Genomic DNA, 25,106 nt, shown 5'->3' on the forward strand with positions numbered 1-25,106 from the left:
AACGCAGACTGCAGATGTGATTTGAATATCCAGAGAGAACTGTAAACACACAAGATAGACACAATTACAATACCTGAATTCAATCTGTAAACTATTCCACCAAATCGGCACATTACAGTATACAGCTTGTATTACAACCTTAGAAACCCAGTATGGATCAATCCAACATGAAGCTGATTTTTTAAGGCTAAAATATTACCATGACAAAACTGCCTTTGAAATTTTGATAGAAGAGCTTCTAGGGTGACACTCTTGGTTCTCAAGCTTTATGGAGACCGGACATCAGAGCGATGGTCAGGAGATGAAAGAGTTTCTCCTGCATGTGCATCAATTTCGGTAGCGTCTTCAGGTAATAGAGTTTGTTCACCATTTTCAGTATTCTCCGGTTGAAAATTAATAGGGAACTTTGTGACTCTGGGTTTGTCAGCCAGAATATTTCTTTGGACCTTATCAATCAAAACCTTTTGAGGAGGCTCCTCTCGTAGTTGCTCATCATCATAGTCATTGTTGACATAGTATCCAACCCGAATAAATTCTTGTCCCAAATAAGAGCATGTCAATAGTAATACTGTGACACCAATAATATCTTCTTCGCGGATTTTAGATGGGTCTGGGGGATCTGCCTGTAAAAGTGTGTATAAGCAATCAACGCATCAAAAAACCCAAATATTAAGTAATACATACCAGATAAAGCAACAAGTTAGTTACCTGAAGCAGAAATCGGTATTTGCCAACATTTACAGGCCCGACCAAAACACTTTCCAAGAGTTGGTCATAAGTTTCATCCTCTGCAGATCCAACATAAATCAGCTTCCATTCCAAATCTGTAATAAACAAGAAAGGTTTTAATATGGTCAACGTTGCCAAATCTGAAACCACAATAGTGATCCTTATGCATAGGTATCTATAGCAAAATGAACACCATAACAACTTACTATAAGAACCAGCCAGAAATCCCAGAATAAGTCAATAATAATAATAATAATAATAATAATAATATATATGAAAGAACATTCTTAAAATGATAAACACAATATCCACCCACCATCTCCAGAGTGACTGCAAAATTTTTTACCATACTTTAAGATCCCACTTTTCAATGAAGTATATTCAATTCAGGTTCTTTTGTTTTTTAAATAATTTCTCACCCTCTTGTCATAAAGGGCAACAAGCAAACACATTGCAGCTGAAAGACTAAATACCACCTTTACCTCTAGAACCTTAATAGAATTTTCATTTAATATAAATTTACTAGTGATGTACAGTACACCTACCAATGTGATTTGCAATTCTGCATGTATTTTTTGCACATGAGATAAATTAAAGTTGTTGCAAATAAACTTAAAATTGGCTCCTTTCTGGTACAAGGGATAATGATGCATTCAAGTTTTTAAATGTTTTGAAATAAATTTTACCCTTTTGAACATAGTTTCATACAGGGTATTCTGGCCCTGACTTTTGGCAAAATGTTAAGTTTGATAAAGAAAATAGCAACAATCTCTCAAATGCCTGTCTAATACTATCTATAAGCTTATCCAAGTGACCAAAACCTCCATATCAAATTGACTCTTGAAAGATATTTAACTATCAATAGCACTAGTCTGCTGCAAAATAAAATCAGCATATAATGTATGTTGAAAGCACACACGGGACCAAAAACCCCATTTTGAGATACAAATGGGAGCAAATGGTACTTAATAATCTTCCAGTGGCAACAAAAACCCTGAATTTTGAAACGAAATAGGTTGCAAGTAGGAAAACAGCAATAACAGAGAGAATAATTTAGCTACCAGTTCACAGAAGTTTCAAGATCCAGAAGCAACTCTAGTTCAAAAAAGTCCAGGTAAAGGATGTTGATAGAGTATTAATTGTGAGTCATCAAATAAATAAAGTTGTGTACCAAAATTTTAAAAAACAAGCTAGCATAAAAGAGTTCTTTACTAATGTAGATATAGCCCCACATTTCATCCACTTACATTTTTCCTTCTAGTGTTAGACAAGAGGGAGTAAAGTTTCAAAGCAACAGCTACAACAAAATAAATGGCAATATGACAAAATTTCAAAAGCAAAATGTTGTCAAAGCATTCACATCCCTGGTTTTCAAATAGTAAGGCATTTTAGAAGATAAAGGCCCCAGCTCAAGAGGTTTTCATTTATATCATGTTATCACTGACTAGATTATTCTGATCCCTGCATGGCTTTAAACACACTTCTTTAACATTATATGCACCAGTTCTATGAAGTAAATATTTTAGAAATTCTCATTTGAGTTTATAACATAATTTAAAAGCAAAATATCACTTATTCAAGGCAATTCAGCATGAATTTTATACCTGTATACAAATTTATTTATTTTTATTTTTTTATTTAAAAAAAAAAAAAAAAAAAAAAAAAAAAAAAAACTCTTCCAAAGTGAGACCTTGTAGCTACTTCAAAGAATAATTGATATCCAGAAACACTTTCAACCAATATGACTTAAAATGAAAAGCTGAACAGAAAGGTTGCAAAACCTAGAGACATTAATTTAACTCATTTTATGTCCTTTGTTCCTCAAAATTGAATTATTAAGAGATGCAAAATTATACAAAAGTGAGTAACATATTTAACTTGAAAAAGAAATGTAGCGAACCAAAATCCAGGTCAATATCATACCAAAAATAAATAAAACATAAAATCAGAGGTGGAACGCTACATATCCGCATTTTCACAATCGATAAATTCTAACTTCACAGTTTCAAAAAGTGAATGAATTAATTAATTAATTAGAAAGAAAGATGTTTACCGTCTTTCAGGGAAGTGAGGCATTCGTAAGAGATCTCAAATTGAAAAGGATTGAGAAACGGCCCCGGATTGTCCAAAACGGAGACATTTGTGAGGTTGACGACGCTCATCTTTCCCTGCAACCTGCGGTGTAGGAATCGGAAGCCCCTACGCTTTCAGGGAAGAGCTAAACGGATCTTGAAAAAACAAAACCCTAATCGCCGATTTGAAATGGAAGTAGGCGAAGCTAGAAAATGTTTTGACCAGTCTAGAAATTTTCTATATATACGGGACGCATTTTAATTTGGCGGGAGATTTTTGTGACCGCTTCTTCGTTTTTATGAAAATTGAAAACCCGCGAAGAGATTAAAATGAATGCACGTAGACAAAATAGCAAATTACGCACAAACTAGAGTGCATCAATGATTAACGAATACACTGCACGGAGTAGCACAAAATAATTAGGAGTATTTTCTTTCAATTAATTATAGAGGAGTTTTTTCCACTTTTGGTCCTATGACTTTAGTATCTCCGTCAACTTAGGTTCACAATTTTCGTTCCTGACATAAGTAGTGCTTGATTTTGATTTTTTTTTCATCTTTAGTCCTTCCGGTCATCTGAGCGGTAAGTTCCGATCAAAATTAATAAATTGTCCTGTATATTTAATTTTAGAAGGGTAAATAAGTCTTTCACCATCAATAAAAAATAAACAAAAGAAAAAAAAATAAAAATTTATGAATTGCCTTCCCCACTCCGCTGCTTCGTCTTTCTTCGTCATCAACAACAACAAGACTCTTCACAGAAGCGCATTCCCTCCCTCCCTCGCTCTCTCTCTCTCTGTCACTCTCTCATTGGCATTTTTCCTTCTTCCTCTGCGAAACTTAAAAAAAAAAAAAAAAAAAAAAAAAAAAAAAAAAAACCTCATATTCTTCTCTCGTATCTACATATCCTCTCACTACATGTGACTGCAACTTCATGTCTTTCTCTTAAAATTGACACATAAAGCAATTTGCTCTACTGTTTTCAGGTTCCTGAGTCTGCAATTTTCTGTATAAAATTTTGAAGATGCTGTACCCTTGTTAATGGAACCCATTTCATGCAAAAACCTTCCATTGTACTACTGCGGACGTATGCAAGATGGTTTATTAAATGAGTTTTTTTTTTTGTGAAGAGTCTTGTTGTTGTTGATGACGATGCAACGGAGTGGGGAAGACAATTCATTAATTTTAATTTTTTTTCTTTTGTTTATTTTTTTATTGATGGTGAAAAACTTATTTACCCTTCTAAAATTAAATATACAGGACAATTTATTAATTCCGATCGGAACTTACCGCTCAGATGGCTGGGAGGACTAAAAATGAAAAAAAAAAAATCTAAGTCAAGCACTACTTATGTCAAGAATAAAAGTTGTGAACCTAAGTTGACGAAGGAAGTAAAGTCATAGGACCAAAAGTGGAAAAAAACTCAATTATAGGGCAAATGGCACTTTTTCCCATGAGTTATATACTTATACTACTTTTTCCCTCTTGAATTATTTATATAAACACATTACCCCCTCAATTATTTTTAAAATGGCGGTTTTCCCCCTTGATATATTAAATTGACATTTCTACGCTTAAAATAAACATTTTATTTATTTTTCTTCTCCAACAAATTATAGCGTATACGTAAGGATGACCACGATTCGATTCGAATTGAACGGCGCACTATAGCAATTGAATTAAAAGTTTTCGGTTATGATTCAGATCCAGAACACAATATTTGGATTTCAGTTTATTAAAATTATGAATCGAAAAAACTGGATCCTGAACCGTGAACTGGCGGTTCCGGATCCGATTCGAAATTTTGAACCATCTTTATTTTAAAATTTTATTTTTTATTTTAAAATAGTCTAAATTCAACAATAAATGTATTTTATTTTTTCCAGTTCGGAACATAAACCGGCAGTCCCGATTCGCGATTTTAATAAATTCTAAATATCAGGTTTCGATTCTAAATTGTAATTAGAATATTTCGGTTTGGTTGCTAAAGTGTCATAATTTGTTTGAGAAGAAAAATAAATGATATATTTATTTTAAGGGTAAATATGTCCATTTAACATTTTAGGGGGAAAAACAACCATTTAAAAAATTCAGGAAGAAAAAGTGTTATAAGTATATAACTCAGGGGGAAAAAAGTGTCATTTTTGTGTTTGTGTTGATCATGGTTCACACTACATTATAGATCCTGGTTCATACATTTGTGTTTTGTATCTGACGGGATAATGGGGCTGGCACCCGACCCGGATCACAAATGAGCATCTGACTCAGCATCACATGGGAACCCAACGGGCAGAACTCCAACGGTTAGAATTCCAACAGGTGTCACCTTTATTGTCATTGAAGCCACCTTTGATGCCACCATTGATGAGCGAGAGTTAAAGCCTCAACGCCTCATTCATGACTCTTCATATTCTTGCCGTTAGCTCAGCTCCCCAAGGATGTCTTTTCATGTTGTTACCGTTAGGACCTAGCATAAATAGAACTTCCCTCAGCTGAGCAGGGGACACTGTATTTTCTATACTGAGACAAAAGCAATACAACTATTGTTACTCTCTTATAGCGTTGTTATATTATTATTACCGGTAACATTATTTACCGTCATTGGTGCTTTCATTGAGAGCCTGAGTCCAATACTCAAGCAGGCTACGACACACACAACTCATTCCTCTTTCAACAACAAGCTTGAAAGAATGGTGTCCCGCAGCTCCCATGGTTCCCGCAACGTGAACAATGGCAATGCCTCAGGTGACATCCGGAACCAACTCACCAACAATCGCGGAGGGGACCTCCGAGAACAGCTCAACAACGGGAGGCCCGGAGACCTTCGAGACCAACTCAACAATGGAGGGGACCTTCGAGACCAACTCAACAATGGAGGGGTGAACCAAGCCGTGAACCTCCAGGCGACCGCCGATCTCATTCAGCAAGCAGTGACGGCGGCGCTAAATCAGGTGGCGGTGGGACTGCAAGGCCAAGTGCCCCCGCCGCGGCCCTAGGAAATAAGGGTGGAGACCCAACGAAGTGGACCGGCCAGACGACAACCAGGCCCTTCCCAATCTGCATCAGAACGATTGGGACAAAGGGTGCCCGTGCGGCAAAGATTAGGATCACGGGCCGAGGGATCCTCTACCAGAGGTCCTCGCCAACACGAAAACAGAGAAGGCGAGAGATCACCCACAAAGGAGGTGGGCGAGTCTCGGGAGCCGACCCCACGCCAACACGTTGATGAGTCGGCCTTACGTCGACACTTGGAGGAGCGACGCGTCGAAGGGCCGGCTCCGCGACGGCACTCGGCGGGGAAGCGACGCGTTGATGAGCGGGTTCCACACCGACACTTGGAGGAGCGGCAGCCGGCCCCGCGCCGGCACCCTGATGAGTCGGCCCTGGTCGAGAGGCTGCAGAGAAGAATCGAGGAGTTAGCAAGAAGGGTGGAGGCACGGGAGCAGTCGCCGGAACCCGAGGTACGGATGGCAGCACCATTCTCCCCAAGCATCATAGACGTACCTTTGTCGAGGGACTTTAGGTTGCCCGCCATCACGGAGTACACGGGGGTCACTGACCCACGCGTCCACATGATGAGGTACAAGGCTGCTATGGTAATGATCGGGGCAGGGGACGCCATCATGTGCCAAGCGTTCTTGTCCACCCTGGATGGAGCGGCCCAAGACTGGTTCAACACCATCCCTGATGGGTCGATCCAAAACTTTGGGGAGTTGTCCAAGAGCTTCCTGACATACTTCTCCAGTAGCATACAACGTAAGAAACCCTTCTCTCACCTCTGTATAGTGAAGCAAGATAGAGGCGAGAGCCTCAAAGATAGAGCTGTCAAAACGGGCCAGCCCGGCCCATATGGGCTGGCCCGTCTCTGGTTCAACTGAAAACGGGACGGGACGGGCCGACCCGTTTTCCCACGGGTTGGGAATCCCAACCCAACTCGTGTAGGACGGGCTAACGGGCTAAACGGGCCAGTCCGTTTATTCTTTTTTTTTTTTTTTTTAATTTACGTGATTAAAATATTTATTATTGTATTACTTAGGAATTGAACCCATGACCTCTAAGTTAGTAACCGAGACTATTTGCAATCAACCACATTAACCATGATTAACAAATATGTATATTTATATATATATATATATATATATATATATATATATATATATATATATATATATATATATATATATATGTATGTATATATATATATATATATATATATATATATATATATATATATATATATATATATACAAATATGTATATAGTATATACACATATGACATATACACATAAAATTAGATTTTAGTTTTTAATATGTAATTATAATTTATTTAATTTATATTTAATACTTATATATTTTACATGTAATATTTTTTATTTGTAATTATAATATATACTATTAAGTTATAAAGTTTATAAAATATAGAATTTATTACTTTATGTAGTTTATATAATAAATAAACTTTAAATTAATATTTATATTACGATACAATTAATTGTATTAATTAATATAGATATATAGATATATATTTAGTAATGCTTGTGAATGATGTAAATAGATATATAATTATATTAAATATTTAACATGTGTTCTTAGCGTAATTGGTTTTAATTGGTTTTAATAGTAATAATTTGATAACTTAAGTAAAAGGTCAAATGTCCAAGTCTTGTTAGCAACAATCTTTTTAAATATTAATAAAATACCCAATTATACAATACATTTGGAAGTGGGGTGGGTGGGGATACGGGTTATACGGGCCAACCCGTATAACCCGTATCCCCCACGGGTTACACGGGACGGGCTGGAAATCCTCCAACCCAACCCGTGTAAAATACGGGTTAAACGGGCCCAACCCAACGGGTTGGGCCCGTTTTGACAGTTCTACTCAAAGACTTCCTGATAAAATGGAAAAAGGAAGTCAATAATGTCTACGACTTCGACTCCAAGGCGGCGATCCCGATATTTATCCATGCCTTAAGATCAGGGTATTTCCACAAGCAGTTGAACGCCCACCACACCGCTCTTACGAAGATCTGATAAGGACAGCTAGCCGCTATGCCGAAGCAGAGGACGTCGACAGGAAGAAGAAGGACAAAGAGGATGGAAGGAAAGGTGGGAAGCCTGGAAAAGCGGGTCCGCCCAGCCAGGCACCACTCTCGAACCACCCGACCGCAGGGAAAGACCGAGACCACGAACGACCTCGCCTGGTCCCCTTGCGTAATCCAACATGGCTACTTCCGACATTTCGTCAAGCGATCCAAGCAGCAGCAACAGCCGCAACACAATCCACCAAAAAATGTCTGGAGGAATGAGGATGGCACCGAGCCGTCCACCTCGAACGCCAAAAAAAGAGACCACGACCAAATATCTGAGCAGAATGATAGCGAGAAAGAAACCGAGGTGGCGCCCAGACAACAAAAGAAGCACACCATACACTTTATCTATGGTGGACCCGCAGGGGGCGACACGCCCGCGGAAAGAAAGAAGTGGAGCCGGCAGCTATACGTGGGAGAAGTGGTGAGTCTTCCTAGAGAAAAGAAACAGAGACAGGAGGTCATCACCTTCTCTGATGATGACCTCCCAGAGGGCCCGTTACCCCATCGTGACGCCCTGGTGATTAAGATGGACGTCAACGATGTCATGGTCCACCGCATCTTAATCGACACAGGAAGCTCAGTCAATGTGATGTATTACGATGCCTTCACCAAGTTAGGGATACCTAGGAACCAGCTCAAAGAAGTCCGTACCCCACTCTCTGGATTTACGGGTGATTCAGTTGAGACGGAGGGGTCAGTGGTCTTACCAGTGGAGATAGGCACGAGCCCTAACATTCGCAAACTTGACTTGGAATTCATCGTGGTAAGACTCACTTGTGCGCACAACATCATATTAGGGAGACCGACACTGGAGAACCTCAAGGCCATAGTGTCGGTGGAACACTTGTGTATGAAGTTCCCCACTTCGAGCGGGATAGGGGTCGTCAGAGGAGACCAGCGAGCGGCCCGCAGTTGTTACGTTAAAGCATGTAAAAAGATTGGCAGAAATGATCCATAAGTCCACACCATCTGTAAGGATAATCGATCGGGTATGGAGCTAGGAACATTTGATTAAGTATTTTCCTTAATATTCTAGTAGTCGTTTGGGACTAGTGTTTGGTAATCGCGGTCCGCCCGCTTTGCATTCTGAAATCTTTTGGAATAATATCTCGTGCTTGTGGTCCGCCCATGTTGTTTCAAAAAAAAAAAAAAAAAGGAACGAGTCGCACGCCCCGGCCACAGGTTGGCCGAGACGTGACGGGCGCCTCGGCCACAGTCTGACCGAGGCACGCCTCGGCCAATGGTCGGCCGAGGCGCACGCCTTCGCCAATGGTCGGTCGAGGCGCCCGCCTCGGCCAATGGTTGGCCGAGGCGCACGCCTCGGCCGACCCCGCCTCGGCCAACGCCGAAATCCGTCTCGGCAAAAAAAAAAAAGAAAAAAATGAATAAAAAATAAAAAATATAATAAAAATAGGCCGGAGCCTGCCCTAGCCACGATCGGTCGAGGCTACGCCTCGGCCGCGATCAGCCGAAGCGCACGCCTCGGCCACGATCGGTCGAGGCGATGCCTCGGCCACGATCGGTCGAGGCGTCGCCTCGGCCACGGTCGGTCGAGGCGCCGGCCTCTGCCATGGTCGGTCGAGGCGCACGCCTCGGCCACGGTCGGTCGAGGCGACGCCTCGGCCACGGTCGGTCGAGGCAACGCCTCGGCCACGATCGGTCGAGGCGCACGCCTCGGCCACGGTCAGCCGAGGCGCACGCCTCGGCCACGATCAGCCGAGGCGCACGCCTCGGCCACGATCAGTCGAGGCGACGCCTCGGCCGGCACGCACCTCTGCCAACCTAGGCCAAAGCCTATCTCGACTAGCATAAGAAATAAAATAAAATCATATGTGATTTAATATATATATATATATATATATATATATATATATATATAATCACATACACAGGATCAAATAAAATCACATATCCTAAATCAAGCAGGATTCTACACAGGATCAAGATAGATTCAGCCTTACTCCCAAGTCAACTCAAACACATCCGTTGACTCAGGAGTAGGGGGGACTGGTGACAGGATAATGGGGCTGGCACCCGACCCGGATCACAAATGAGCATCTGACTCAGCATCACATTGGAACCCAACGGGCAGAACTCCAACGGATAGAATTCCAACAGGTGTCACCTTTATTGTCATTGAAGCCACCTTTGATGCCACCATTGATGAGCGAGAGTTAAAGCCTCAACGCCTTATTCATGACTCTTCATATTCTTGCCGTTAGCTCAGCTCCCCAAGGATGTCTTTTCATGTTGTTACCGTTAGGACCTAGCATAAATAGAACTTCCCTCAGCTGAGCAGGGGACACTGTATTTTCTATACTGAGACAAAAGTAATACAACTATTATTACTCTCTTATAGCGTTGTTATATTATTATTACCGGTAACATTATTTACCGTCAGTGTCTATATCTTATGAGTGAATTCTGTAATTGAAACAAATTAGTAATTGTGTCTTATGTTATAATTTTTTGTGTTTGTGTTGTTAAATTTTGTGCCTATAGACATAAATGATGTACCTAAATCAGATTTGAAAAATAAGTAAATATATAAAATGTGTATAAAATTTTGTACCTTACGAGTCTGAATTTTGCACCTCGTCTTTTCAATCCACCTGAGTTCATAATGATATGCTATGTGTCTTGTGCTGTGATTTTTTGTGTTTTGTGTTGTGAAATTCTATACCTTACGAGTATGAATTGTGTACCTCGTTGTTTCAATCCATGGTTCATAATGTGAAACTTGGTCCATGATATAAATTGTCATTTACTTTTTATTCCAATGTTTATTCACTATAATTATTTTTTCATTGCTAAAAGATACTGCAAATTATTTTGCAAAAATACTTCATCTACTCCCAAAATCATACTCCCAAGTTTTACTCTCACTTGTGTTAAAATTTGATTGGAGGGAAAAAAAAAAAGAATGGATAAACATCATGTCCCCTACTAAATTAAGCAATCAAAGCATGTCAATGATGCCATGTCATAGGAAGTACAAAATGAGAGTAGAATTTGGGAGTTTGTGGGTCTGGGTTCACCTTGCAAGGTAGACCCAGGTCCAAAGACACGCAATTTGCATACTAAATGTTTGCAATTTATCTTTTAAAAATTCATAAATTATGATGACCTTATATTGTATTCACAAATTCTTAAAACTTAGAAACACAAATTATATTCCAAATGTTCATAATTTCAATACAAAAAATACACAATTTAGAACCAGAATCCACCTTGCAATGTGGCCCTAGTCCATGGTATAATAATAACTTAAAATATATGGAGTATTGCCTACTAAATTCATTGATCCAAATCGACTCGTCAAAATTCAAGCCTATAACATGATAAATTGATAAGGGGGTGTTTGGTTCAGGTAATATGAGTCTAGTAATGTTATTTTACCTTGTTTGGTTTAAATTATGAGATTACTTGGCAATGTTATATTACCTCAAAGCTGATGTGGCGGTAACGTTACAAGGTAATGTGATTACCTCCATTTTCTAAGGTAATATGATTACCCTCATTTTCTTAGAGAATCTTATATTACCTTGAATTATTCCAACTTTGCTTTTGTTAACTAATCTTTGTACAGTAATAGTAATAGTAATAATAATATAAATATATGTGTATATAATCAAATATACATGTATGTATATTCATATATTTATTTTTTTTAATATTTAAGCATTGATATATATTCATACATATAAATAATTAAATAGATAAATAAATAAATATACACACACATATATATGGGAAAATTGTAATTTATATTCCTATATAATATACCAGTTTATCAATGTCACTCCTGAATTATGAGTGATGTAAATGTTACCCATCAATTTTTAAACCGATACAAATATTGCTCCTTCTGTAATGGACTTATGGTTACCCGTTAGTGTGCACCGTTAAGTCAGGGTAAATAGGTAATTTGCTTCTTTTATTTCGTTTTTTCTATTTCTCTTTCCCCTTTCATTTTAGTTCGCCAATCGTGTTGGAAGAGAGACGGTAAAAGACCCTTGCTCCTGCTATGATAAAAGACGATAGAAGACAAGAGCCTCTGTTCGCCGTTTTTGTTCTCCAACTGTCAACAACCAGGTTTCTCCTTCTTCCTATTTTCTTCTTCTATTATCCTTAAACAAACCTAATTAATTTTTTTGCTTGATGCATCTTTAATGTACTGCAAAATGTGATGTTTGAGGTTCTTGTGAGTAGTTGTTATTGGTGTAAATGAGAAAGGAGTTTGTGGAAAAGTAGTTGGATTGAACTGGTCTAGCATCTATTCAATATTGAATAGTCGAAGCAGTCATACTTTAATTAACAAATACTTGTATTTTATTCATAGGAAAAATTGTAATTTACTTAATGGGATAGGGGATTTTGATTAAAGATATGTCTGGGAGAAACCAAAGCTTTTCATGTTCATCAATGGAGGAGATACGCTATACTTATGGTCTTCTTGCACCCGTCGTCTTGGATCTATGCGAGTCGGGAAAGAGATTTCGAGCATGTCAAAGATATGGTGTAAGTAATTCTGATTATTTTTAGATAATTATGAATAAAGCCTAAATAAAGTGTGTTAGGAATCATTGCAGTGGCATGGAAGTTGTCATTTTTTTCATTGGTTATATTTCGATGTGATTGAGTGAGTAGCACAATTGATCAGAAGCCTATTTAAATGATTGGATAAGCATCAGAATGAAATCTAGAAATTTGAAATTGAGATGGAAAAGAAGGAACTTGAGGTGCAGCTGTAACGTTTTCCTTATGTTATTATTGATATTATTAAGGTTATAATAATAATAATAATAATAATAATAATAATAATAATAATAATAATAATAATAATAATAATAATAATAATAATAATAATAATAATAATAATAATAATAATATTAAGTAAATATGTGGTGCAAATCAATAGGTTGAATAAGTATTAGAACTTAGTCAGCATTAGGTAATTAGTTGCCTACATTGATGGGATGTAGGTATTTAGACTCCCAAGTCCTCCCACTGCTCAGTTGACGTATCATACACCATCTAGAGTCACTGAGAGAAGTGGCTGGATGTTAGTGGTTCTAACTTGTTAATTTATTGCCACGTATAAAGTGTTCTCTACGTGGATTATGTGCTTACATTTGGTATTAGTGCCATTTTTTTAATCTCTGCCTAGCCTTTTGATTGATTGCATAATCTACAGTTTGTTTTACATATGATATACATTCTTGTATAATTTAGGATTTGTATGTAATGTGCAATCATATTTGTTGGGCTGCTTGAAAATATTTGTGTTCCCTTTATCCGCATTAAGAATCAAAAAAAAAAAAAAATTGCAATTGTTTTTTTTTTTTTTACGTACTGTCTTCGCCGTTCCATTCGCCGGTGGCCGGATATGCCGGCTAGCCACAGGGTTTGCCGGATTTGGTTCGTCGACGGACCTCCATTGTTGACGGAGAACAAACAACGCCGGATTCAAAAAATAAAAAATAAATTCACCGATAGTTCTTCCTTCATTCACGTCAGTAATGGTAGCCTTTTTTATCGGTGTTGACGGATGGTTAGATGGCCAGCTGGCGTTCCGCGACGCGCCGGAGGCAGGCGCACGGCGAGGGCGGTGGTTCGCGTGAGGTCAGGCGGTGGTGGCGAAGCCGGGATTTCCTGGTGACACTACCGCTCTGTCTCCTCCTTCAAGCGACCAGCGGCCTGGGTGCTCGTCCTCCATCGTCGCTGCTTCATCTGATCTTCAAGCCATGGTTGTTGCTGCACAGTACTTAGCTGCTAAGTCTGCTGGTTGAAGAAGATGATGATTTATTAAGACATGGGCCGGGTCTGGCCCAATTCGGCCAGACCTGGGCTTTATTAAAAAAAAAAAATCAGTTCTTGGCCTATTTTGCTCATTGGGCTTTTTGATTTTTTTTTCATCATATTTGGCTCTTCTTTTGGGTTTTCTCCAATTGATTTTTTCCCCTAAAGTTGATATTAAGTTATTATTCAAATTCTGAACAAATTATTATGTTTCAATTTGTTTTAATTTTAATTTAATATTGAATTTCAGTTTAAATTGTATTAAGTGTTACAATTTAATTGTGGAGCATGAGTTATAATATGCATAATCTAAGCATGTTTTTTACTGTTTTATTGCACTAATTATTTGATTGTTATAATTATGCATCTATTAGAAAAGCATGTTCTTTTAAGGAGTAAATACCAGCCAAGGTCCCTCGAGTTTGGTGGTTTCACCACCTATAGTCCCTAACTTCCGTAATTACCATCCGTAATCCTCCGAGTTGCGAAACCTTACCTTCTGTTGTCCTTCCGTTAGTTCCTTCCATCAATGCCGTCTAAAACAGGGATATAATAGTAATTTCTCTTTTTTTTAAGGGAAAATATCAGCGATCTGGTTCATATATGAATTCACACAAAAATATCAAATTTGAGAAATTGAACTTTCATTGAAAAAACATTTCTCCCATAAACCAAACAACATATTACTAGTTTTTTCTCAAATTTCAATTCCAAGAAATTTATTTTCGATTCAACAAAACACTCCATAGTAGGAGACACCAAAACCTTCGCCGTATACACACTATGGGGATGAAAATATGTTGTTCTAACCCATACTCAGTCTTGAAATATTATATTGTAATACAAACTTATATTCAAATTCATGTTGCACTCAAGCCTTAACATTTGGTTACTATTGCTACACAACACTACTCTGCACCATTTTCTTCTGCTTCATTTACCCTAATGATGTAAACCTGTAGATTCAAAGTGAGGTTAACCATGAAAGCCCAAATCATCAAAGTTATATGTAAAAACCCACCAACTATCAATCCCAGAGCAAGAAAGAAAAAGAGTAAGAGGGATTAAGATTTGCTTGCCTTAAACCTGGTTGGTTCAATCAACTGAAAAACCAGTACATCACCATCAACTAGTTCCTGGTCTAAAACGAAACCCTCCATCGGTCACTCAGCCCTGTCTTCATAGCCGGGTATTTTGTATCACTTTCATCACCATTTTGATCTACCAGAGTGATCATATCATCATGCTTTGGAAGATGGGCCTTGCAAAACTGAACAGGTAGTCCCTATACACACACACAGAGAGACAAACCTTAGCTTTAATAAGAGTCTGATAATTTTTTGAATTATCATGATAAAATTAAAGATCATATCTTGTTGAGAATTTACCAGCCAAAATCCACCTGTGATAAGTGATCTGAGCAAACAATTTTCCCCAACTGGTTTAGTAAATTATGTAAAGAATCAGCATCCCATTTCATATCTATCCAATTTCAAGATAAATATTGGGTTAAAGATTGCGTTAATAATTTTTTTGATTATAGTTGCGAGCTAGTTGTTGGCTATTTCCTATAATGAGACATGCCATATTGATGTCTCTGTTGATCAAAAAAGTTAAGAGTAGAAACCAAATGGCTTATCTTTGAGCTATATGCAGTCTCTTTCATTTTTGCAGACTTTGTAAGGGAGTGCCGGCGGCGGTGGTTGTGATGGAGCCACCATGGGGGAGAAAGAAATATGGGTTCTGGGGGTTGGTAGTGGAGGCGGAGGCGGCGCGTGGGGTTGGGCCGCCGGTGCAATCAATGGGACGGTAAAGCTGGTTGTACCACCGCAGCCGGGAAGACTTCCCTAGAATCGATTTGCTGATTAGAGACCAGATTGACGCCGACACCCTCTATTTCCAGCGGCTGATCTCTCTATCTCTCTATTAGTCGACAGCAAAGACGGGCCAATGGCGAAAGAGCAACCACGAACGGTGACCTTTGTTTCTTTCCAGCGAACGGTTGACGCGAAGCGAGCAGAACAGATCCAGCGCCGTCGCCGCCCACGTAACGAATTTCCAACAGGTTTGAATTGTTCGATGAAACAATTTGATCGTCGAAATCTACAAAGTCGTGGGTTCGTGAAATGGGGCGTTGATAGAACATGATGCAATGAACTGGGAGAGGGATCAATATAGCAAATGACAAATTTATCCCTACTATTAACAACTTAGACGGAAGGAACTAACGGGAGGATGGCATCAGGTCAAATTTCGCAATTTTGAGGACCATGGATAGTAATTACGGAAGTTAGGGACTATAGATGGTGAAACCACCAAACTCGAGGGACCTTAGCTGGTATTTACTCTTCTTTTAAGTATGAATTTAGAGCCTTTTTAGGTCTGAATTATATGCCTATTATGCATGTTATAGTGCCTTTTAAGTGAATTTAGTGCCTTTTAAGAATAGATTAAGCATCTTATTTCACTCATTCGGTTATTGCTCCACTCGTGTCTTTCTAAAGTTATAAAGCACATAAAGTACATCAAAGTTGTAAGTTTACCCAAATTTAAAGCCTTATCCATAGGTGTATAACCATCTTATAGATCTTTCAAACAATTTTACTTCAAATATGAGAACACATGACTTAGGGAAGTTTCCTGGGGAGGAATACTAGTTGTATGGCCCTGGCTTAAAAGCCTTGTTGCTACTAGTCCCCTTGCGACGCTACTCTGTCTAAGGAGTTGGTATTTAACCGAGCTTCGTCTCGACCAACTTTCCTGTGTGTATACCTAAAGATTGTCTATCATGTTTTGGTTTAATTTGTTTGCTAGGCTTTAAATTACCCTTTGCCAAGTGATTACAATTTTGTAATTAAAGAGTAGCCACAGCATCTTTATTTGTTCAAATTGTATTTAGATTAACTTACATAAAGAGTTGGCAATATCCTTGTAATTAATTCTATATGATATGACAAAATTTAGCCCACAGGCAATTTTGTTGTATTTGTAGGATTGATTAGGATGAAATGCCAGACTACGATCATAATTTGCCCACAGGGATTATGTATCGGCATATAGTTTTGGTAGTTTTGTCATTAAGGGTAGAAAAACTCAAGCCGTACCCATTTCGTTTTTCACCATTCAGCTTTGGTGAATTCATTATGTGTAAAAATTTAGCCCACAGGCAATTTTTATGGTATTCGAATTTATCTTTTGCATAAGTTTACATTGGTAAAATATGCACTTCAGTTTTTTTGTGCCTCGAAAATCAAAACTAACAAACTCATAATTTTCTTTCAGCAACTACCCCAACTGTCTCGCACATTAATGTTCCAATGCCTACTCCTAATAATCATAGAGAATGGAAAGATGCCCTCCTCATCTATTTTGGCTGCCTCGAAATGGACTATGCTATCAACCATACAGAGCCCCCGACTATCACCGCGACAAGCACTCAAGAAGCCAAAGAACTTTGGGCTAAATGGGAACGATCCAATCGCCTATGCATTTTGTTCATTAAGTCTCGGCTCCGAGTGATATTCGTCACACGGTTGATAAACTTACAAAAGTTCAAGAGTGTATTGAGGCCATTGACAAGAAGTTTGAAACTTCAGACAAATCCCTAGCAAACACCTTAATAATGAAGTTCACCTCCCTTCGTTTTTCTCCTGCCGATGGTGTGTATAGTCACATCATGCAACTCAGTGATATTGCAGCTCAACTTGACAAGTTGGAGATTAAACTTCCAGACTCATTTGTGGTGCACTTTGCACTTAATACTCTCCCTTCTGAGTATAACACCTTCAAAATTGCTTATAACACACATGACAAGAAATGGTCTGTTAATGACCTAATCAATAAGTGTGTGCAAGAAGAATGGAGACTACTTCAGGAATAAAGGGCGAGAGTTCCATGCTTGCAACAGCCAAGCCTAAAGGGAGATCTGGAAAGCGTCCCACTTCAGCTAAAGGGAAAGCAAAAGTATCCCCTCAGACAGACATTAAGAAGGCACCGAAATGCTTCTTCTATAAGAAGAATGGGCATATGAAGAAAGACTGTGCAAAGTTTAAGAAGTGGATGTCTGAGAAAGGTATGATCTCTTCCTTTGTCTGTTTTGAATCCAATATGTCAGACGTTAATGCTAACACTTGGTGGATTGATTCTGGTTCAACAATCCACATTGCAAATTCTTTACAGGATATGCAAAATTTGAGACAACCGATGTCAAATGAGCGAAACATCTTCTCCGGAAATAAGATGGGCTCGCCAGTTGAAGCTGTAGGGACTTGCAGGCTGATTTTAGATAGTGGCTTTGTTTTGGAATTAGAGAGAACATTTTATGTACCAACTTTTTCACGAAATTTGGTTTCCATTTCAAGACTTGTACCGTTGGGATTCAGTTTTAATTTTTCAGACAAGTATTTTAAATTATTTAATAATTCTACTTGTATTGGAAATGGTACACTGTCTGATGGTCTTTATCGTCTTCACTTACAAAACGATGCAAGTTATGATTCCTTACATGTTCAAACTGCACCAAACGGTGTAGTATTAACGATAAATCTTCAATGTTGTAGCATCAGAGATTGGGACACATCTCCCTTGAGCGCATTAAAAGGTTGGTAAAGGATGGAGTACTTTATACTCTAGACTATACTGACTTTGAGACTTGTGTAGACTGCATTAAAGGTAAACAGACTAACAAGTCAAAGAAAGGTTCCAACAGAAGTTCAACATTGTTAGAGATAATTCATATTGACATATGCTGTCCAGATATGGATATGCAGGGTCAGAAATATTTCATTACCTTTATAGATGACTTCTCTAGATTTACCTATGTGTATTTACTTCATCATAAGTATGAAGCATTGGATGCCTTTAAAACATTTAAGGCTGAAGTTGAAAACCAATGCAAGAAGAAAATACAAATAGTTAGGTCAGACAGAGGTGGTGAATATTATGGTAGATACACAGAAAATGGACAAGCCCACTTTGGGTCCGTTTGCTAAATTCCTTCAACAGCATGGGATTGTTGCCCAATACACCATGCCGGGTTCCCCCCGGATCAAAATGGTGTTGCTGAAAGAAGGAATCAGACTCTTTTGGACATAGTGCAGAGTATGCTAAGCAACTCCACACTTCTAAAATCATTGTGGGCCGACGCTCTCAAGACGACAACGTATATATTGAACCGGGTTCCAACCAAGGCTGTCCCCAAGACACCTTTTGAGCTTTTCAAAAGTTGGAAACCGAGTTTGCATCATATGCGTGTTTGGGGTTGTCCGTCTGAGGTGAGGATTTATAACCCACATGAAAAGAAACTTGACCCGATGACTATAAGTGCTTTCTTTATTGGATATGCACAGTCTTCTAAGGGTTATAGGTTTTATTGCCCAAAACATACTACTAGGATAGTGGAATCGAGAAATGCTAAGTTTCTTGAAGATGACTTGATCAGTGGGAGAGATCGATTTAAGGACTTAGTTCCTTTATTTGATCATGTTGACTCTTGCGCTTCTACGTCATCTAACGGAGTTGTACTTATACGCAACGCGCCTTCAGTCCCGCCTGCGGTTGTGCAACCCATTGTTGAGATTCCACAAGCTGTTGAAACTCAACCATTGGAAGAACAAGTTCAGGACTTACAACAACCTCCTGAACTAGACTTCGAGCCAATGGTTGAACCAATTCAGGATTTTCAGCAAGATCCTTAACCCACACAGACTGAAATTGAACCAATTCAAGAACTACATCCAGTTCCTGAAGAGGTAGTTGCGCCACAACCTTCTCAAGGTACTGGTGTTCCAACATTAAGATGGTCTACTCGGGTGAGGCGCTCAGCAGTTCCTAGCTATTAAGTATCGTATCTACAAGAATCTGACATTGGAGTAGAAAATGATCCCGTAACATTTTCACAAGCTACGAATTGTGCACAGTCCGATTTGTGGTTAGAAGCCATGAAAGATGAAATGAATTCCATGAAGAGTAATGGAGTTTGGAACCTTGTTGAGTTACCTAATGGGGCCAAGCCGATTGGCTGTAAATGGGTATTTAAAACCAAAAGAGACTCATTAGGTAACATTGAGAGGTACAAGGCCAGACTCGTTGCTAAGGGATTTACTCAAAAAGAAGGAATTGATTACAAGGAGACCTTTTCTCCTGTATCAAAGAAAGATTCTCTTCGAATCATTCTGGCCTTAGTTGCACACTTTAATCTTGAATTGCAACAAATGGATGTGAAAACCGCGTTCCTAAATGGTGATCTAGAAGAGGAAGTTTATATGAAACAACCTGAAGGTTTCTCTTCTAGAGGTGGTGAGGATTTGGTGTGTAGGCTTAGGAAGTCCATATACGGTTTAAAACAAGCCTCCCGTCAGTAGTATATTAAGTTTGACGGGGTCATTTCATCATTTGGTTTTGTTGAAAGTCCCTTAGATCCTTGTATGTACTAGAAAGTTAGTGGGAGTAAAATATGTTACCTTGTTTTATATGTGGATGATATCCTACTAGCCACTAATGAGGTGGGGATGCTTCGCGACGTGAAACAGTTCCTTGCCAAAAATTTTGATTTGAAAGATATGGGTGAAGCATCTTATGTCATTGGCATAAAGATTCATAGGGATAGGTCCCGAGGCATACTGGGTCTATCGCAGGAAACCTATATTAACAAAGTTTTGGAAAGATTTCGTATGCAAAATTGTTCACCGAATGTTGCTCCCATTGCAAAAGGGGATAAGTTTAGTTTGGACCAATGTCCTAAGAACGACTTGGAGAAGGAGCGTATGAAGGATATTCCATATGCTGAAGCGGTGGGATATCTTGGCTATATTCAAGTTTGTACAAGGCCCGACATTGCCTTTGCCGTCGGTATGTTAGGGCGGTACTTGCATAATCTAGGCATGGACCACTGGGGAGCTGTGAAGAGAGTTTTGAGGTATCTCAAAGGTACCAAAGACTTCAAGTTGGGTTTTAGGCAGACGGACATCCTGGATGTTGTTGGTTATTCTGATGCGAACTTCGCTGGCTGTGTTGATTCTCGGAGATCAACTTCCACGTACGTCTTCATAATGGCTGGTGGGGCTATTTCATGGAGAAGTGTTAAACAATCCTTAATAACTACTTCTACCATGGAAGCCGAGTTCGTGTCCTGTTTCGAGGCCACTTCGCAAGGTGTGTGGCTCAAGAATTTCATCTCCGGGCATAGAATTGTGGATTCTATATCTAAGCCATTGAAAGTTTACTGTGACAACTTAGCTGCAGTTTTCCTAGCTAAGAACGACAAATGTGGGAGTCGAAGTAAACACATCGACATCAAGTTCTTAGCCATTAGGGAGCGTGTCAAGAATAAAGTTGTATTCATTGAACACATTAGTACTGTGTTGATGCTAGCAGATCCCTTGACTAAAGGCATGCCTCCATTTAAATTCAAGGATCTGATTTAGAAAAGGGGACTTTCGTCGACTTTGTAAATTTGTATATACATTCAGTTCAGATAATGAAATTCTTTTGCACTTTAGTTTTCTTCAGATACTTCAGATATTTTCTTTGAGTGTGTACACAATTCAGTTTTATCTCAATAAGAAAATATACTTCAGTGGACTTGAAATGAACATATGGTTTGTTTCATTAAGTTTAACTAGTAATTGTCCCGTGTGTTGCACGTTATATAAATTGTAATGTATTAAGTTTATGAATGATATATTATAAATTGTGTGCAATAATGAGGTTATAATTTATAATATATAAATTAATTGTGTTTGGAAATTGAACAAAAAAAAAAAAAGAAATCTTTACATAAGAGTTAATACCCAAAATCGTCTTCGACTATAGTGGTTTTTCTCAATTTTGTCCTAAACAACTTTGGTGACTTAATGTAGTCCCAGAGTTTTGTGTTTTTACTCAATTTTGTCCCAGACTTTTTGTGTTTTTGCTCAATTTAGTCCCCATTTGTTATTCCGTCCATTTGTTGTTAAATAAATAGACAATTCAGTAATTTTAATATTGGCATCTCTTTATTCATAGACATGTGAAGTGTGAAATCCCTCTTTTTTTACGAATTACTCCCAGAATCACTTCTAAAGCTGCGAATATAAAATTTGATTCGTAGGTCTGAGAGTAACTCTGGTGTAATTCGTGTAAGAAAGAGAGATTTCTCACTTCGCAGGTTGAAAGTAAAGAGAGGTCAATATTGATATTATTGAATTGTCCCTTTATTTAACACCAATTTGACAGAATAACAAACGGAGGACTAAATTGAGCGAAACACAAAAGTCTGGGACTATATTAGGTCACCAAAGTCATTTAGGACGAAATTGAGAAAAACCACTATAGTCGATGACAAGTTTGGGTATTAACTCATTACAAATTATTGAAAACTTCATGATATACAACGTTAATTAGTGGTTGATGTAGTAGTTGTACCTGAGTGACCATCTGGATTGTTAACCCGAGATGCAGCCAGGTACAACTGGCCATGTACAAACACCGATTTCTTTAGTATTAATCCGACATGAGACAATGTTTGTCCTTGACTTTTGTTTATGATCATTGCATATGATAGCATCAACAAAAATTGTCTTCGTTGAAACTTGAACAACAATTTTGGATTGGGCGGTGACATGGACATTCGGGGGATCAACACTTTTGTTCCTTTGTTAGCACCAGTCATTATCTCGACTTCAATAACATAATCTGCTAATTTTGAAGGTACTAACAGGCCCACCGAAACGGTAGGCAATGAATATATAAAATATAATTTTGTTAATGATGAAAATATTAAAAGTAATTATTAATACATTTGAGGATAGATCTTAGTATTTTAAAATAATGAAAGTAAAAAAAATTATAATAATTATAAATATAATCATAAAACTAAACATATTAGTAAACATAATATTAATCCTAACTATCGTAATTATAACTACACGAATATAATATATTGTATAAATAACAAATTAATATAAATAAATAAATACAAACAATTAAATAAGTTTACTAATATTAATCTTACCCACATAATATTAATGTTACTAACATAATATTAACCTTAACACACAAATAATATATAATTAGTATTGCTTGTTGAGCAAAATTACTAAAATACCCTAACCTAATACTAATACCTACGGTTCAGATTGTTTCATAATCTATTTCATTTCGAGAATGTTCACTCACTCTCTATACTCCATTTCTGTAGTGTGAAGACAGTCTCTTCTTCACTCTGGAGTGGGTTGAACCCTAAGGCCAGAAACTCTCAACACGAATTTTAGCAAATTCGTGATGATGCTATGGCTTTACGTTCATATCTCAGCGCTGTTGTTCGTATGGAATACAATTTTTGATTTCTACAACCCCCAGGTCGTGGCAATTTGTACATTCTAGCGGTAACTACTTCAATTTCTTAGATGAATTTTCTATTCCGGTAAGTTATCTAGTATATCTCTCAGTTAATTCCATTTCTATCATAACTTCTTAACACATTGAGTAGATACGGTGAAACCTAACTGTTAAGGGTTTGTTTAACTACTAAGTCCCATTAAAGTGTAGATCTGATGAAATCCTTCATTAGAAATCACATGCATCTGGATTTTGACCAAAAATTTTGTATTCTAATGTTAGTATTTGCATTATCTTGGTGGATTTGTAGTTGTAAAGCCAGATTTTTTATTTTTTTTCTTTCATTTTGTTGTTTGCATATTTCTTTTAGAAGCAGACTTTCTATTTAACAATCACGTATAATATTGTGTTAATATTTGTCAGGTGCATGTAGGGATAAAGAAAAAGTTAGGCGATTTGCTACATAGTTAAGTTTTTTCATTCTTAGTTTTAGGTTGTATTAAAATGAAAATGTTTTAACCACCTAATTCTAGCTTTAGTTACTACCACTTGTTGGCATTGAAAGATACTTTTGGTGTCCATCATGCTTTTCTGATGTATATAAAGTGTTGGTTTCGAGTGATTAACATTTTTATGAGAGAACACACTGATTTGTAATTTATCAACTCTGAGCTATTATTGTTAATTTATTTATTAATTCCTTCCTTCTAATTTGATTGGTCACACAAATGATTTTGTTCAATTCCCATAAATCATTTGCCTCACAGTCCACTACTTACAATCTGAGAATATATGTTGGGAATGTGATTATTATTTGATTTATTGGTCACACAAATGACTTTGTTCAATTCACATTTTATCATTTGCCCCCTAGTCACTACTTACAATCTTTAATCATATGTTTGGAATGTGATTATTAATTGTGTTGCCTATTGATATTGTTGTTTTAGTGTAGATGATTAGTAATTTAAAATTGGTCTGAGACTATATGCTTGGAAGAGTAATAGTTAAATGCTAAGCACCAATCTGATTATTAATTATGTGCCTATTCATATTTGACAATGTAAATTTTGAAAACATTAAATAGTACATCATGCTATACTTGTGTTTTTTTTTATCTTTTTTTTTTTAAACAAAAAAGTTTATGGATCAAAGTCAACATACCTTTTGTGCATCACTACTCAATTTGCGTTAGGTAGTTATCCTAAGTCCATATTTTAATCATTAAGATCACTTTGTTTCATATAATGTTAAGATAAACAATTATATTCTGGTACTCTAGTCCTATATAGAAATAAGGCAATATGCCCATTATTTTTGAAGCATGATAGCGTCAATTAGGTTTTGACACTATCATCCACAACTCACGCCAAAGATTTAAAAAGAAAAAAAAAAAAACCCTTAAGCAATGGTTGTTCTAGATCGCTCCGACATAACTCGCCTCTTTCGATAATGTCTGCCTCTCTCAACAACACTCTGGCCACCGCAACCATTTCCTTCTCTCTAGAATCTTGCTCAATCTAAGACTTTAATCAATAGCTATCTTTACCTAAATGCTTGATTTTGTCTACGATTTCTACTGACACTATTTCTTTATCAGGTTTCTTGTTCGCCAGACTAAGATTGACAGTATGACAGTGTGATACAGGGGGTTTAATAAGACTTACCTTATTACTTGCAGGCTTGTAAACCCACCCCTGTATCCAAGAAAACATTCTTTCAAGGTAAGATCAAAACTTAGCCTTCATTGTGGATCACTGCAAATATGGACACCAGGTACATCATTCTTTATATTAATGACTTTTATTACTCAAGTTTAGACTGTAATATTTTCTGATTAATTTTTTTTCATTTATTTAATTTTCAAATTAAATATACCTAACATTCACTCTTGCTATGTTCTACTAAAATTATCAAAAATAAAAGGTTAGATATGAATATATGATCAACATACCTTTATTTTTTGAGAATACTGCTTCCTCTTGCCTCCTATCATTCTTGATTCAGTTAATTTGCTCACTATGTTCCCTATGAGTATCTTAATTTCTTCCGCATCGCACGGGTGAATACCTGTGTATCAACGTGCTTTTT

The 25,106-nt window shown here is 37.6% G+C and overlaps 1 protein-coding gene across 2 annotated transcripts; it reads right to left on the reverse strand.

Annotated features, from left to right (window-relative positions):
• Window positions 1-4: 4 nt before the first annotated feature.
• On the reverse strand, window positions 5-3,196 carry LOC109156968 (histone chaperone ASF1B-like). Of its 2 annotated transcripts, XM_019304855.1 has the most exons (4): window positions 3,146-3,196; window positions 2,783-2,904; window positions 709-824; window positions 5-623 (listed from the first exon to the last, which is right to left on the reverse strand). In XM_019304855.1, exons 1-4 carry the CDS (start codon window positions 3,178-3,180, stop codon window positions 267-269), a joined length of 630 nt encoding a protein of 209 aa, XP_019160400.1. In that variant the 5' UTR covers window positions 3,181-3,196; the 3' UTR covers window positions 5-266. The 2 variants fall into 2 exon arrangements, with proteins under 2 accessions (XP_019160400.1, XP_019160407.1); XM_019304862.1 differs by lacking the exon at window positions 3,146-3,196 and having other exon boundaries at window positions 2,783-3,136.
• Window positions 3,197-25,106: the final 21,910 nt, after the last annotated feature.

This window comes from Ipomoea nil, unplaced genomic scaffold (genome assembly GCF_001879475.1).
Source record: "Ipomoea nil cultivar Tokyo-kokei standard unplaced genomic scaffold, Asagao_1.1 scaffold0298, whole genome shotgun sequence".
Classification (NCBI taxonomy): Eukaryota; Viridiplantae; Streptophyta; class Magnoliopsida; order Solanales; family Convolvulaceae; genus Ipomoea; species Ipomoea nil.